The sequence below is a fragment of the Heteronotia binoei genome, chromosome 7 (genome assembly GCF_032191835.1).
Source record: "Heteronotia binoei isolate CCM8104 ecotype False Entrance Well chromosome 7, APGP_CSIRO_Hbin_v1, whole genome shotgun sequence".
Taxonomy (NCBI): domain Eukaryota; kingdom Metazoa; phylum Chordata; class Lepidosauria; order Squamata; family Gekkonidae; genus Heteronotia; species Heteronotia binoei.
Genome location: NC_083229.1, coordinates 135,083,102 through 135,096,492, shown reverse-complemented (window position 1 = coordinate 135,096,492; position 13,391 = coordinate 135,083,102). Strand labels below are relative to the sequence as shown.

Genomic DNA, 13,391 nt, shown 5'->3' with positions numbered 1-13,391 from the left:
CTTACAAGGGATGAGGCCCTGCAGCATATTAATGCTCTGCATTATCACAAAGGCCTCCAGCATCTCCATCTTGTATTCCAAGGACTGGATGCTGAAGCGGTACATGTCTAGGAACGATGCAGTATATAGCTTGCGCAAAATCTCTGCTTCCTGTGGTGATCGCTTCCTCAAGAACCCCTGTGAAAGCCAATGGCAGAACCACATTTTTTAAAAAAATGTATAATGCAATTCTTGACAGGAATTTAAATTAGAGATGTTATGGTTATTCATTTTTTCTACAGATGCATTCAGAAGAATTTGAAGGCCAGAAAGCAACTGAGTGTCAGCTTGTATGCCTTGAAGTTTGCTTTATTGCCTGAAATGTTCATTTACTGCTAAACCAGTGGTGGGATTCAGCCGGTTCGCACCAGTTCTGCAGAACCGATACCTAATGTGCTATCGGTTCGGCAGAACCGGTTGTTGGCCGGGCGCCTGTTTTTAATTTTTATCCACGAAGGAGCCTCCAGCAGCCCACCGCATCGCGGCGTGGCTGCTGGGGAGATTTTCCCACCTCCGGAGGAGAGAGCAGCCAATCTAGCGCGCTTTTGGCGCGTTTGCAGGGGGTGGGGCTTCTGTGTGCCTTCAGAAGCCTCCGCTCTGTGTTAAAAGCGGCGTGCCGCGTGCATCGCCTTCGCCATCCTTAGGAGCGCTTTTGGCGCGTTTGCAGGGGGTGGGGCTTCTGTGTGCCTTCAGAAGCCTCCGCTCTGTGTTAAAAGCGGTGTGCTGCGTGCATCGCCTTCGCCGTCCTCAGGACTCAGGAGCCCTCCTCTGCAGCTGATTTCCAGCGCTCAAGATTTGTGGGCCACGCATGCAGGGAGACCGAGGCTTCGCTCAGCTGCTGCGGCTTGGAGGACTTTCCCTTCAGAAGGTTCCTTTTGGGTTTTTTTTTTAGCTTGTTATATTTTCTTTAAAATGGTAGTTGATATTAATTATTTTTTCTATATCACCCTGGGAAGTGCCAGTATATTATGAACACGAATCTACAAGCCTCGCATGGAGCCCTTCAATGAAAAATGAGCCTCTGAATGTGTATCTACAGGCTTATAGTACCAGTTTTATAAAACTGTACCAGCGGCCTGCTCCTCTCCCCTCCCGTTCCCTCAGGTAAAAGCAGAGAAGAGGGCGGAGGCAGGCCAGGACTCGGACTTGCTAAAGCGGCGGCAGCAGCGCACAGCGGCCTGCTCCTCTCCCCTCCCGTCCCCTCAGGTAAAAGCAGAGAAGAGGGTGGAGGCAGGCCAGGACTCAGACTTGGGGTTGCTAAAGCAGCGGCAGCAGCGCACAGCGGCCTGCTCCTCTCCCCTCCCGTCCCCTCAGGTAAAATCGGAGAAGAGGGTGGACTCGGCTGACTCACTTTTGTGCATTGGCCCTGAAAGATGACAGAGGGGTATGATGCTAAAGATATTTGCATGTGCGCCTGGAGCACACAAGGAGCAAGGGCCAGATATTCCATGGATTGTGAGTACCTAGTTAGTGCCTTTCCTTTTGTTTATTTTCCTCAGTGCACCTGGATTTACCATGTAGTTAGGGTTGCCAATCCCCAGGTGGGGGCAGGGGATCCCCTGATTTGGAGGCCCTCCCCCTGCTTCAGGGTCGTCAGAAAGCGGGGGGAGGGGAGGGAAATGTCTGCTGGGAACTCTGTTATTCCCTATGGAGATTTATTCCCATAGAAAATCATAGAGAATTGATCTGCGGGTATCTGGGGCTCTGGGGGGTAGAGGCACCAATTTTTCAGTATAGCATCTAGTGCCTCTCCCCAAAATACCCTCCCAGTTTCACAAAGATTGGACCAGGGGGTCCAATTCTATGAGCCCCAAAAGAAGGTGCCCCTATCCTTCATTATTTCCTATGAAAGGAAGGCATTGAAAAGGTGTGCCGTCCCTTTAAATGTGTGGGCCAGAACTGGAGTTCAATTATGCTTGTCACAGCCTTGATCTTGGCTCCACCCCTAATGTCTCCTAGCTCCACCCGGTATATCTTTTGGTATAGTTAAAATGGTCATTAGGACATAGAACCTGTTGTTAATTTATTTGAATCCCACCACTGTGCTAAACTAACCCTACCACCCCTTGCCTTACTAACCATAGTATTGCAGGAGAACGTGAAAGATGGCCGGGAGGGGGAACTAAGGAGCCAGAGGTCTTTGAAGTGCAAAACATCTAGCTAGTTCCCAGGCGCCTGGCAGAGCCGAGCAAGGCCACAGCAGGGGAGGAGAGACAGACTATGTAGGTGGGAGATAACAGATATGTGAACTGGTTACTTTCAACAGAAGAGCCCAGTTTTATTATGGGAAATGATTTAAAACCCCTAGGCTTTGATGTGTATCCTTAAATGCTCATGCTTGCACCCCTCTTGTTATTAGTATTAATGAACCTGCGTAGAGAATAGCATTGCTGTAATCAATAAATGGAAACTTTGTTTTGAACAAAGACAAGTCTGTTCCTTCTTGAAACTTCAATGCCCCTGCGCTGACACTGAGCTGCTGAAGCACTGTGAAAAGAAAGGGCTGAAGATGCAGGTGTTTATACCTCAAGAATCGGGCTCCAGCTGAGAACCGAGGAGCTCATGAACACCATTCCATTCCTCGACACGGTGGCCGGGGAGGCGTTGTCAATATTATGAGGCTCAAAGACGATTTTGCAGTTTGGGGCCATAGGGATTCGGTCTCCATTTGCAAGTGTTAACGTTTTGTTATCATCGAGTACTGAATTCAAGTTCTCAATCCAAATTGCATCAACAGGGCCATCAAGGACTATCCAGATGTGCTCTCCTAGGACCCAGAAAAAGACATTTCATTCAAAGGAAATTTTAAATCATACCAAATATTGCCCTATCTCCTGCAATGCTCTGATATCCCTGCACAGAATTAACCCTGGTGATGAGACAGATTCAGTGTGGCAAAGTGGTAAGTCCTGGGCTTGACTGAGGGAAATCCAAGTCAAAATCTGCAGGTCTGAAGCTCTGTGAGAGGCCTTCCACAGGTCACTGGGCTGGATCTACTTTTCTGACAGTCTTGCATCAGGGGAATTCTCCTTCATCTGGAGTAAAGGACTTCCACTAATTCCAGCCCCATTATCTCCCAGGCTAATTGACCTCACATGGTTGCTGTGAAACGGAAATACTTAGTGAACAGGTGGGACACACAAATAAAACCTACAAAATTCTCATACACCTTACTTTGATGTCTAATTCCATAAGCGTAAAATAAATGCTCCCTCTCAATGGCAGCTGGACCATTACACTTGACAGAGGAGAAACCAACATGCTGAAAAAACAGTCCTCACTTTATATGCATAAAGTTCTAGATGCAAGGCAATATCTTCTGTAGAAATTTTCATTGGTTGTGATAAGAGCATCAATATATTGCTTTGCACTCTGGGGTTTCCCCAAAGTAGTTTAAAAACAGCTTTACTGGGTCTGTTTCCTTTGTTGATGGAAGTTCTGGAAATCAGTGATGTTCTATATCTGTTTACAAATATGTAAGTTGAACAGGTGGAAAAGCAAGCAGGTTTAAAAACATAAGAGAAGCCATGTTGGATCAGGCCAATGGCCCATCCAGTCCAACACTCTGTGTCACACAGTGGCCAAAAATTTATATAAACACACACACACACACACAGTGGCTAATAGCCACTGATGGACCTCTGCTCCATATTTTTATCTAACCCCCTCTTGAAGCTGGCTATGCTTGTAGCCGCCACCACCTCCTGTGGCAGTGAATTCCACATGTTAAGTACCTCCTTTTATCCGTTCTAACCCGACTGCTCAGCAATTTCATTCCCCCTGTTTCCAGCAGAGCATGAAACTTGCTGTGTGACCTTGGAACAGTCACACAGTCACTCATCCTAACTTACCTCACAGGGTTGTATAGTGAGGATAAGATGGGGAAGAAGACCCACATCCATGTCCCTGAGGTCTCTAGAGAAATGCTTCAAGTAGACAGTCCCCAGAAGCAGTGGCTGAGGAAACGGCTTCCCTCAGACGGAGCTCAGAGAATTTTTTTCTCCAGTCAGATCCTAAGTGCACAATCTGTTCCTTCTACCCGGTTTCCAGCAAATAGGAATGGGTTCAGGTGCCTGCTGAACTGGCCTTACAGTAGGCTATCACTGGCACCTGAAAGAACATCTGTTGCTCAAACTAGCATTCTATAAACCAGCCTGGTAACAATGTCTGTGCTCATAAGTCCACCATAAAGCTCAGCCAAATAAGTCACAGCCATAATAAGGAAAGTGTGGGAATTCCAGCCTTCAGATGTAGCTGGTTCTGCTCCTAGGAAAGTCCTGCTGCCCTTGCCATGGCTCCTTCCTCCTCCTCCCCCAAAGATCCCACAGAGATATTACTGCCTCAACTGGTTTTTAAGAATCGGCTACATCCCCATTTTTCTTGTCTAGATAAACCAGAAAATTATGTCAAATTGAAAGATAAGGGCTCAGGGAGGAGTACAACATATGATAAAACAATAAAATACAATAAAAACATTCTATGAACAGACAAGTTGTCAAAATTTGATCAAATTTTAATGCAACATGTGACTAGTGCAAAAGAGGTAATCTCTAAAATATATGCTTATTTAATTGAGATAGACTCAAGTACATTAAATGGTTTGAAATTAATATGGGAAAAGGATATTGGAACAAAGATAGAACAAAATAGTTGGAATGAGATATGGAAGACTCTCAGAGATAATTCCTTGAAATTATTACAAAGATGTTATCTTGCTCCAGCATGCCTTGCAAGGATAGGGAATACAAATTAAAACTGCTGGAGAAATTGTAATCAGCAAGGTGATTACATTCATGTGTGATGGTCATGCCCCATAAGCATCACAATTTTAGGAGAAAATTTTTGTAGAAATGGCAAAGATTACACATCAAACCATTTGTGCTACACCAGCTTCAGCTCTGTTAACAATATGGGAGAAACAAAATGAAACAGTGACATCTAAAGGATTAATTGTATTTATGTTTATAGAAACTGGTAAGACAATAGCCAAAAAGCTGGAAATCAGTAGTCAGTCAGTCAGTCACATTTTATTTGTATCCCGCCCTCCCTGACCAAGCGGCTCAGGGCGGCTAACAGCAAAACTCAATGTATACATTATACAATAAATAGCATTTAACTATAATTAATTAAAATCCATTAAAATTCTAAAAACATTCTAAAAACATTAATACATTTAGTGCTATTCCACTGGCAAATTTATTTGACAGTTTAGTAGTTTCAGCTGGTGAAGGCCGCTTGGAACAAGATGGTTTTGCAGGCCCTGCGGAACTGTTCAAAGTCCCGCAGGGCCCGCATTTCCTCTGGAAGCTGATTCCACAGCTGTGGGGCCATCGCTGAAAAGGCCCGGGTACGGGTGCTCTGGAGTCTTACCTCCTTTGGTTCTTCCCTGCTGACCTCAGTGCTCTCTGGGGTTCATACAGGGAGAGGCGGTCCCTGAGGTAGGCAGGTCCTCGGCCATATAGGGCTTTAAAGGTGATAACCAGCACTTTGTAGCGAATCTGGTATATAACTGGCAGCCAGTGCAGTTCACGCAGCCCTGGCTGTATGTGCTCCCGCTTTGGAAGCCCCAGCAACAGTCTGGCAGCCGCGTTCTGCACTAGCTGCAGCTTCCGGGTTCGGCACAAAGGCAGCCCCATGTAGAGGGCATTACAGTAATCCAGTCTCGAGGTGACCGTTGCGTGGATCACTGTTGCCAGGTCCCGAAGCTCCAGGAAGGGGGCCAACTGCTTTGCCTGCCTCAGATGAAAAAAGGCTGACTTGGCTGCGGCTGCTATCTGGGCCTCCATTGATAATGAAGGCTCCAATAGAACTCCCAGGCTTCTGACCCGGTGCGCCGCTTTCAGCGGAGCCCCGTCAAAGAGAGAGAAAGCCCTGGGCTTCAAGGAGGTTTTGAGGCACCCTAAATGCAAATACATTCTCTATTGGATATTTTTTCTTTTGGCACAGATACTTCACACAGCAAAGATACATTTTGAGTACCTTTCTTAGCCCTCAAAGTTTTCCTCCAAAGTGTGGAGAAAACCCCGTCAGTCCAGTCATTTGTTGCAACATCCAGACGTCCAAACATCTGAGGGGCTGTGATGGCCTTGGGGTTCATCCGCATTTCACGGTGGGGCTCTCCACAATCTGCAGAAGCAGTGATGTTAAAAAGCATTGTGGTACAATTTCAGGTGCCATATGGGGGTCTTGTACTACTGTTTCATTCTTCAGTGTCCACATTTTTCAATCCCATTAATTTGAATGAGTTGTAGTTAGAATAAAGCATATAATCTTGTTTAAGGACTAGAGGAGAGAAACCAAACTGCAGACCAAGGTAGCCTAGGAGACTGCTATGGCCACACCCAACTTTATGAAGTCAGCAGTGAGGTCACTACAGTTGAAGGGAGAGGCAAAGCATTGTCTGCAGCTGCACCATGACTGGTGAGCCTTTGCAAATGGAAAAGATGAAAGGGAAACAATCACATTGAAGAAGAGATGTTTTGTGACCACAAAGGAAGAGGGGAGACTTCAAACGGGTCCCTGAAAGGGTAACCGATTATGTTTAGACTGGGATTTTAGCCATCTCTACTGCTGAAGGAGGCAGGTCCACCTTTCCTCCTGATTCATGCCCTAGTATTTTTTACTCACTGGCTTCATCTTAAATTTGGTTTACAGACAGTGTCTATTTTAGGGAGGGGAGTGGGTGGAAGGGAGATCTTTGACAGAAATAGTTTCCACAAAGAATAATTACATGCCTTTTCATTGGCAACCCCAGATCTCCACTGAACTAGAAGAAACTGGGGATTGTTCATATATTTGTCACCCATTTGGCCCATTCATCCTTTTTCCTGAGTCCTTTACATTCAGTATAGTCCAGGCAACCTAGCACAGGCCAGCCATTTAGACCAGAGACAACAAAGAATTCTCAAATCATATCCCCAAAGCAGCAATTTCTATAGTACTCAAAAGCTCTCATTTTTAAGCAAAAATACTAGAGCTGGTACAATTTTAAAACAACTTTTTCTCTCTTTTACTTATGGCTTTTCTGCATTCTCATTTTTCTCATTTGTAGATTAGAATCATAGAATCATAGCATTGGAAGGGACCCCCAGGGTCATCTGTCCAACCCTCTGCACAAGGCAGGAACTTCACAAATACCTCCCCCATAAACCTCCCCCAGTGACCCCTATTCCTTGCCCAGAAGATGGTTCCTGTATTTTCAGGAGGGGGATTTGTTCTGCATGTGTTGTCACACCCTCAAGTAGTCAATTCAATATTACACCAGTTTATGTCCAGCATACCTCCTTGCAGATTTAAATGGCTGTTTTAGATGCATTACATAAACAGGTGTAATACAGAATTGACCACTAGAGGGAGCAAAACAAATGCAGAACAGGGCACCCCCTCCCCCCACAATAGGAACAAGAAAGAGAAGAATATGATAATGAAGAAAAACCCTTAGCCACTGGTCCCCCATCCAGATACACTGTTCTCAGGTTCTGTTCCCAGAAGGCAAAAAGCAAGACAAATAGGCCAAACTGTAAATCTTTTAACAAATTTTAAACTGACTTTTTAAAATGGTTTAAAGGGTTAAATAACACTCTTTTAAATTCTTTTTTTACTGTTATAACCCTCAAGTCATCAAATTTTAACATGCAGATTCTTTGTGGGACTTTTTATAAGGTACTTTAAAAGTTGTTTTAGATGACTAAAATGTTCTGGCTGCAATCAGATCTTCCTCATCCAAACAGTGGTGAGTTGGTTGGAATCAGAAAGAAGGGAACATATAGTTAGTCATGTCAGGGCTTTTATTTCCTTTGCTCCACCTTTAATGTTTCCTTGTTCACTGTTGCACTAAATAATCAAAACCCACTTGTTTGTTCTTGAGCACTTATAATAAAATTATTGTTGATACACTCTAGTTTTTACAAATCACTAAAAAATTAGATGCTTTAGTTAGATGCCTGTATAACTTACTTCTGGCATTTTCTTTCACCACATGTCATCATAATGCTTCAAAATAAAGCCCATTACCTCTTAGATATCAGTCACTAAACAGTTCCAAACAGTGGCTATTACATGGGCAACACTATACAATCCATAGGCTTTCTGGGTGGTCTAAAGGGACTGCTGTTGGTGTGAGGAGAACAACTGTATCTTCCCCACTACCAGCAGATGGATGGATACAGGTCATTGCAAATATATCCTCTTGCAAATATATCCTCTTAACCATTTCCATTTATTACCAGATATGTGTATTTTAGCTTATAAGCTTTTAGACAAAACAAAATTACATATATATATATATATATATATATATATATATATATATATATATATATATATATATATATATATATATATATATATATATATATATATAATATATATAACAAAGTTTCAAACACAATAAAACCAAGATCTCTGAGCTAAGCAATTTATAACCAAAGAGGTCATTGACAAAAGTAAAATTATTACAAGTAAATTAGAATAAAATTGAATAAATTAAATTCCAAGATAACCATTAAATACTTTGTAGTCTCAGAGCTGCAGAAACATATTTGGCAATTGTCAGCATAGTATCTGTGATGTTGCCAGCAAGAAAATTATGGAGATGATAATGACTAGAGCAGCAGGGAAAATACACCAAGAAAAGAGAACACCTACAGAGAAGAAGAAAAGACTCAGTGGTTTCAGGGATCTTTGATCATGTGGAACATCACACAGTGTTGGGCTCCAATTGTTTGGCTGGCCCTGAGAGCAAAAGCCTCCTCCGTACCTGTCATGGCTTTCATCAGGGTGTGGATGCACGTCGTCTTCCCGGCCCCGCTTGGTCCCAGCGCCATCATGCCGTGCCTCACTCGCTGGGTTTCAAACAGCTGAATCACCTTCAGTCTCCAGGGAGGATGGTTAATTAAGCCAGCTCCATCCACCTGCCAGAACAGCCGCCAAGAAGCACATCACTTCTTATCTCATCAGATTTTTTTGGCCAGTTTAACAAACAACCCAAAATGAATCTTTATGACTAGATCCAGAGTTATTGCAGCTTCAGTTTCCCTGGACCAGAGTCCAATCAACTGCATGAAAGAAGGCAAAAGAAGCTCCCACTGAACCAGTGGTTACTGCTGCAGGCCCACCATTTGGACTGTTTCTGGCACAATAACAAACAAAACATTTTCAGGATCTACTTTCTGAACTAACAACAGGGGAAGGGAAATGTCTTTTATTGAGGCTACCTCTTCTCATCCTGGCATAAACATTCTGGATTTCAAAATTTACTTTTTGGGGCTCTTTTGTGTACATATAGCTCATTGAACATATTGACTTGTAAACTAAAGTAAAAAATCCCTCGTCTCTCTCATGATTCTGTCCATTGTTTTCACTTTGTTTCTTCACTGCATCTTTGGATTGAGAAAATGAAACTGATGCTGCCCTTCAAGGGTTAGTCCACCAGCAAGTTTCTTTGTCAAGCTGAAGAAAGAGCACCTTGCAAAAGAGGCCTTAGCATTACCTGCTTGCTAATAGCAGCCTCAAGTTCTGGATAGCCAGCTTTGTCTAGCTGTATGCTGGGGAATAAATCTTCAATCAGACTCAAGAATAAGGGTTCATCTTCATCAATCTGAGAACAACAACAAAAACCCACAACAGAACACTTATTGTTTGTAATGCAGTAATGTTCGTTTACAATAGGATTTCTGGGCATGCTGCGCTGCTGGAATCTGGCACCGTTCCAGACAACAGAGAAGAGCCACAACTCACCAATAGACATGCCCATTCCACAGCAGTGCTGGCAAAGACAGAGCACAGCTTCCCATCTCAGCAGCCTGGAGAGGGAAGAGGGGAATACAGATAGGAAAGAGAGGAGGACAGAGCAAGAAAGAGACAGCCGAGGCAATCAGGGTGAGGAACACAGTGATAGATTACACAGAAGTGATAGGACTTAGAAGTGCTACCATAGCTGGGATTGGAAGCTTGTGACAAAGAGGCCTGTCACATTGATAATGCCTGAAAAGGTTTAAGGAAGATGGTAAGGAAGGTAGGCACAGTAATGGTTGATCTAGGTCAGCAATATACATTCAGTGCTTTGACAGCCCCCTGCGGCTCTTCTGAGCACCAGTCCTTCCATGCAGCTCCACCCCATGTTTCCGGGAAATGGGCAAGGCCCGTGAAACAGCCACCCTCAGAGGAATGTGTCAGGTGCATCATCTCCCTTGTACCTCAGCAAGTAGCACCATCCGGAGGTTACCAGGGCAGGGGAGTGAAGGTGCACGTTCTGAGGACTCTGGCCACCCTGGGGCAGATGCTATGGGAAGGCAGCCCAGGCACTGGGCTGAGGGGGTGGAAGAAATCTTTGCCTGGGGGCCCACAGTAGATTCACTGCCACCCTACACTGCTGAGCAATATCACTCATGAGGAATTACGATCACTATAGGATCACTGTCAAAGAAAGTTATGATCCTGCCTATACTGAAGTTTTGAGTAGCACCATGAAATGTATTTTGATTGTTATTTTATTGTTTCAAGTTGTAATCTTGAATTATTTTGAACTGACTGTTAGCTACCCTGAGTCCACTTGCAGAGAGGGTGGGATAGGAAACTAAAGTAATAAACAAACAAAATAAACAAATTTATCGCTTAGGTGTTGCCAAGAGCCAGTTCTGCAACTAGCATCAGCAAAAACACACCAATATATATACAGGGATGGGTTTTTCATAGATGAAAACTAAGCTTCAGGACTGATTTGGATAGCAGGTATAACTGAAGAAGAAGAAAAGACAAGGTGGCTTTCAGACAACCAAGAGGGATAGAGATGAGGACACAAGAAATGATGCCTAGTGAAGGGGTTCTAGTGCAGACAGGGAAAAGCAAACCCTATAAATCTCAGACAGAACTCCAGATGATCAACAGAAAATGGATACCACAGATAAGGAAGTGGATCAATGAAGACCACTTCTGCCTTTTAAGTGAACAGTAGAATCAGCAATGATTTATCACAGAAGTAATTTTGGAAACAGAAGTTCAGTGAAAAGAAATTGCCTAGAAGAAACTGATTTTTTTTTTTTATTATTCTAATCATTTCTGCAAGCACACCACAGGCTGGATTAGAATTTGTCTACTCAAGGCTTACCAGCTTAGAAAGATTCATGTCTCTCAAGACCCGCATCACAATAGTGGACTCTGTGTCATCCGGGTTTGATCTTTTGGCTGCTCCCAAGGTCCGTAACACAGACAAGATATTCCTGAGCCCGAAATCATAGTGCACCTAGCAAGGGGGCAAAGGTTTTTAGGCAGGGAAATTACTGGAGACATTTTATGATAATAATTAGAAAAAGTCAGCCGTTTTGTCATCAGTGGCTTCTGCATATTTTATGTCAATGGAGATTGCTCCAGTACTGGAAATCAGTTTCTAGGTGAAATGAAACATAAGGAAGAACATGGACCTGGCAGTGAAAATTGTCCCTCCTCTCACTTGTAACATGTAGCAATGAGTATGTGAGGTGACACAGTGCAGTTTCAAAACATCACGTAGACCAGTGGTCTGTCTCTATATAAGGAAGCATAACATGTTCATATCCACCCGGTTTGAGGATGAGCTGTGGCTCAATGAAGGAGCACTGAAGGTCCCAGGTTCAATCTCCAGCATCTCTAGTTGTCAGGATGGTGTCCTGACATGGGTTAAAGCCATATATTCATTCATGTATTTGCCTGTCAACTTGTATGCTGTAAAAGGGGGGGGGGGATGATGTTCTGTAGGTTTGTAGTGTAGGTGTGGCTTTCTGTTACCACATTTATTATCTAGTTGTCATAGAAACAGGGAACTGGCGCCTGGAAGTAGATTCTTCCTCCAACCACATGGAAATGAGAACAGCCTTGGAGGCCTTCAGGGTGTGAAAGGAAAGGAAAGTTATGTCGGTTGGTGATATCACTTGCTGTGTCAAAAGGTGGGAGGGGAAAGGGGGCTCAATTGACCACACAATTTGACTATTTTATCTCTACCAGTAACCAGCAGCTTTACTCCTAGCAAGCGAGCCTCTGTGCTAGGAAGTGTAGCTCTTGTGTCAAAAGTAATAAACTCTACCTATGTTTTCAGAAGAAGAAGACTAGATTTAAGCCCCACCCTTCTCTCTGAATCAGAGTCTCAGAGCGATGTACAATCTCTTTTATCTTCTTCCCCCACAACAGACACAACCTGTGAGGTAAGTGGGGCTGAGAGAGCTCTCCCAGAAGCTGCCCTTTCAAAGACAACTATTGCAACCCAAGGCCATTCCAGCAGCTGCAAGTGAAGAAGTGCGGAAGCAAACCCGGTTCTCCCAGATAAGAGTCCACACACTTAACCACTATACCAAACTCGCTAAGAGAGAGTTTGTTTGGTTGATACCTGGCCAGTTTGCTAGGAATCAAACTTTCTATTTTTTATTTACTGACATTCATTACAGAAATCTCATGTTCAATGCTTTGAGCCTAAGACTCAGAGGAAAACATGAAATGGCTGGACATTGTGAGTGTTTGTACGTAAGCTACTTCATGTGCTGGTCAGCCAATGGAGAAAATAGAGACTTTGCTCTGTAGCTTGATTGAACAAACCTGGCAAAGCAAGCTGTGATTCAGAAGGGAGCAAGAGAGGAAGCGGGCAACAGTGAGTTGCTCGTGGGCCTGATAGGAGCCCTCCAGAGGCCTGATTTGGCCCCCGGGCCACATGTTTGACACCCCTGCACTGTAGTGTCTGATCCACTACTTTTCATAGACAATGTAAGTCAAACAGGCCAAGAAGGCTGTAGGTTGGCTGAGAACTGCATTGTGAATCTCGTCCTGAAACACAAGTGAACCACCCATACCTGCTTGGATAATTGTTCTTCGCAGAGTTTGTACAGAGTAAAGAATTTTCTTGCAAGCACAATATTATCAATGAAGCCACAGCTAGCCAGTTTGACACGAATTATGATCTGTCGATCTGGGACCATCATTGCCACTGAACGGAAGTTGATCTTCAGGTTTTCTGGCAGTTCTTGGCGGCCAGCGTACCCAGGGTTCTGATTTGAGAGAGTGATCAATTGGGCTGGCATTCATATTGGTCTCATTATTGGCAAACGTATGTAGCAGTACACAAAAGAACAAGAGAAGTGCCATTTTGAACGAAAAAAACACATCCTCTACAATAAACAGCATTATTTTCACTAGTGGAATCTGTCTGGTCTAAAATTATGATACCTCATACATGGCTCCAAGATCCTACTCCAGGGGTGGCCAGCGGTAGCTCTCCAGATGTTTTTTGCCTATAACTCCCATCAGCCCCAGCCAGCATGGCCAATGGCTGGGGCTGATGGGAGTTGCAGGCAAAAAACATTTGGAGAGCTACCATTGGCCACCCCTGC

At 43.9% G+C, this 13,391-nt stretch overlaps 1 protein-coding gene across 1 annotated transcript in view; it reads right to left on the bottom strand.

Annotated features, from left to right (window-relative positions):
* Positions 1 to 13,391, bottom strand: part of DNAH5 (dynein axonemal heavy chain 5) — a 266,064-nt gene that overhangs the window by 127,345 nt on the left and 125,328 nt on the right. The window contains exons 38-44 of the mRNA XM_060244379.1: positions 12,855 to 13,049; positions 11,147 to 11,281; positions 9,530 to 9,637; positions 8,798 to 8,951; positions 6,019 to 6,165; positions 2,565 to 2,806; positions 1 to 177 (exon numbers count right to left, since the gene is read on the bottom strand). Coding sequence (XP_060100362.1) covers positions 1 to 177; positions 2,565 to 2,806; positions 6,019 to 6,165; positions 8,798 to 8,951; positions 9,530 to 9,637; positions 11,147 to 11,281; positions 12,855 to 13,049 — 1,158 coding nt within the window. The remainder of the gene's footprint in view (positions 178 to 2,564; positions 2,807 to 6,018; positions 6,166 to 8,797; positions 8,952 to 9,529; positions 9,638 to 11,146; positions 11,282 to 12,854; positions 13,050 to 13,391) is intronic.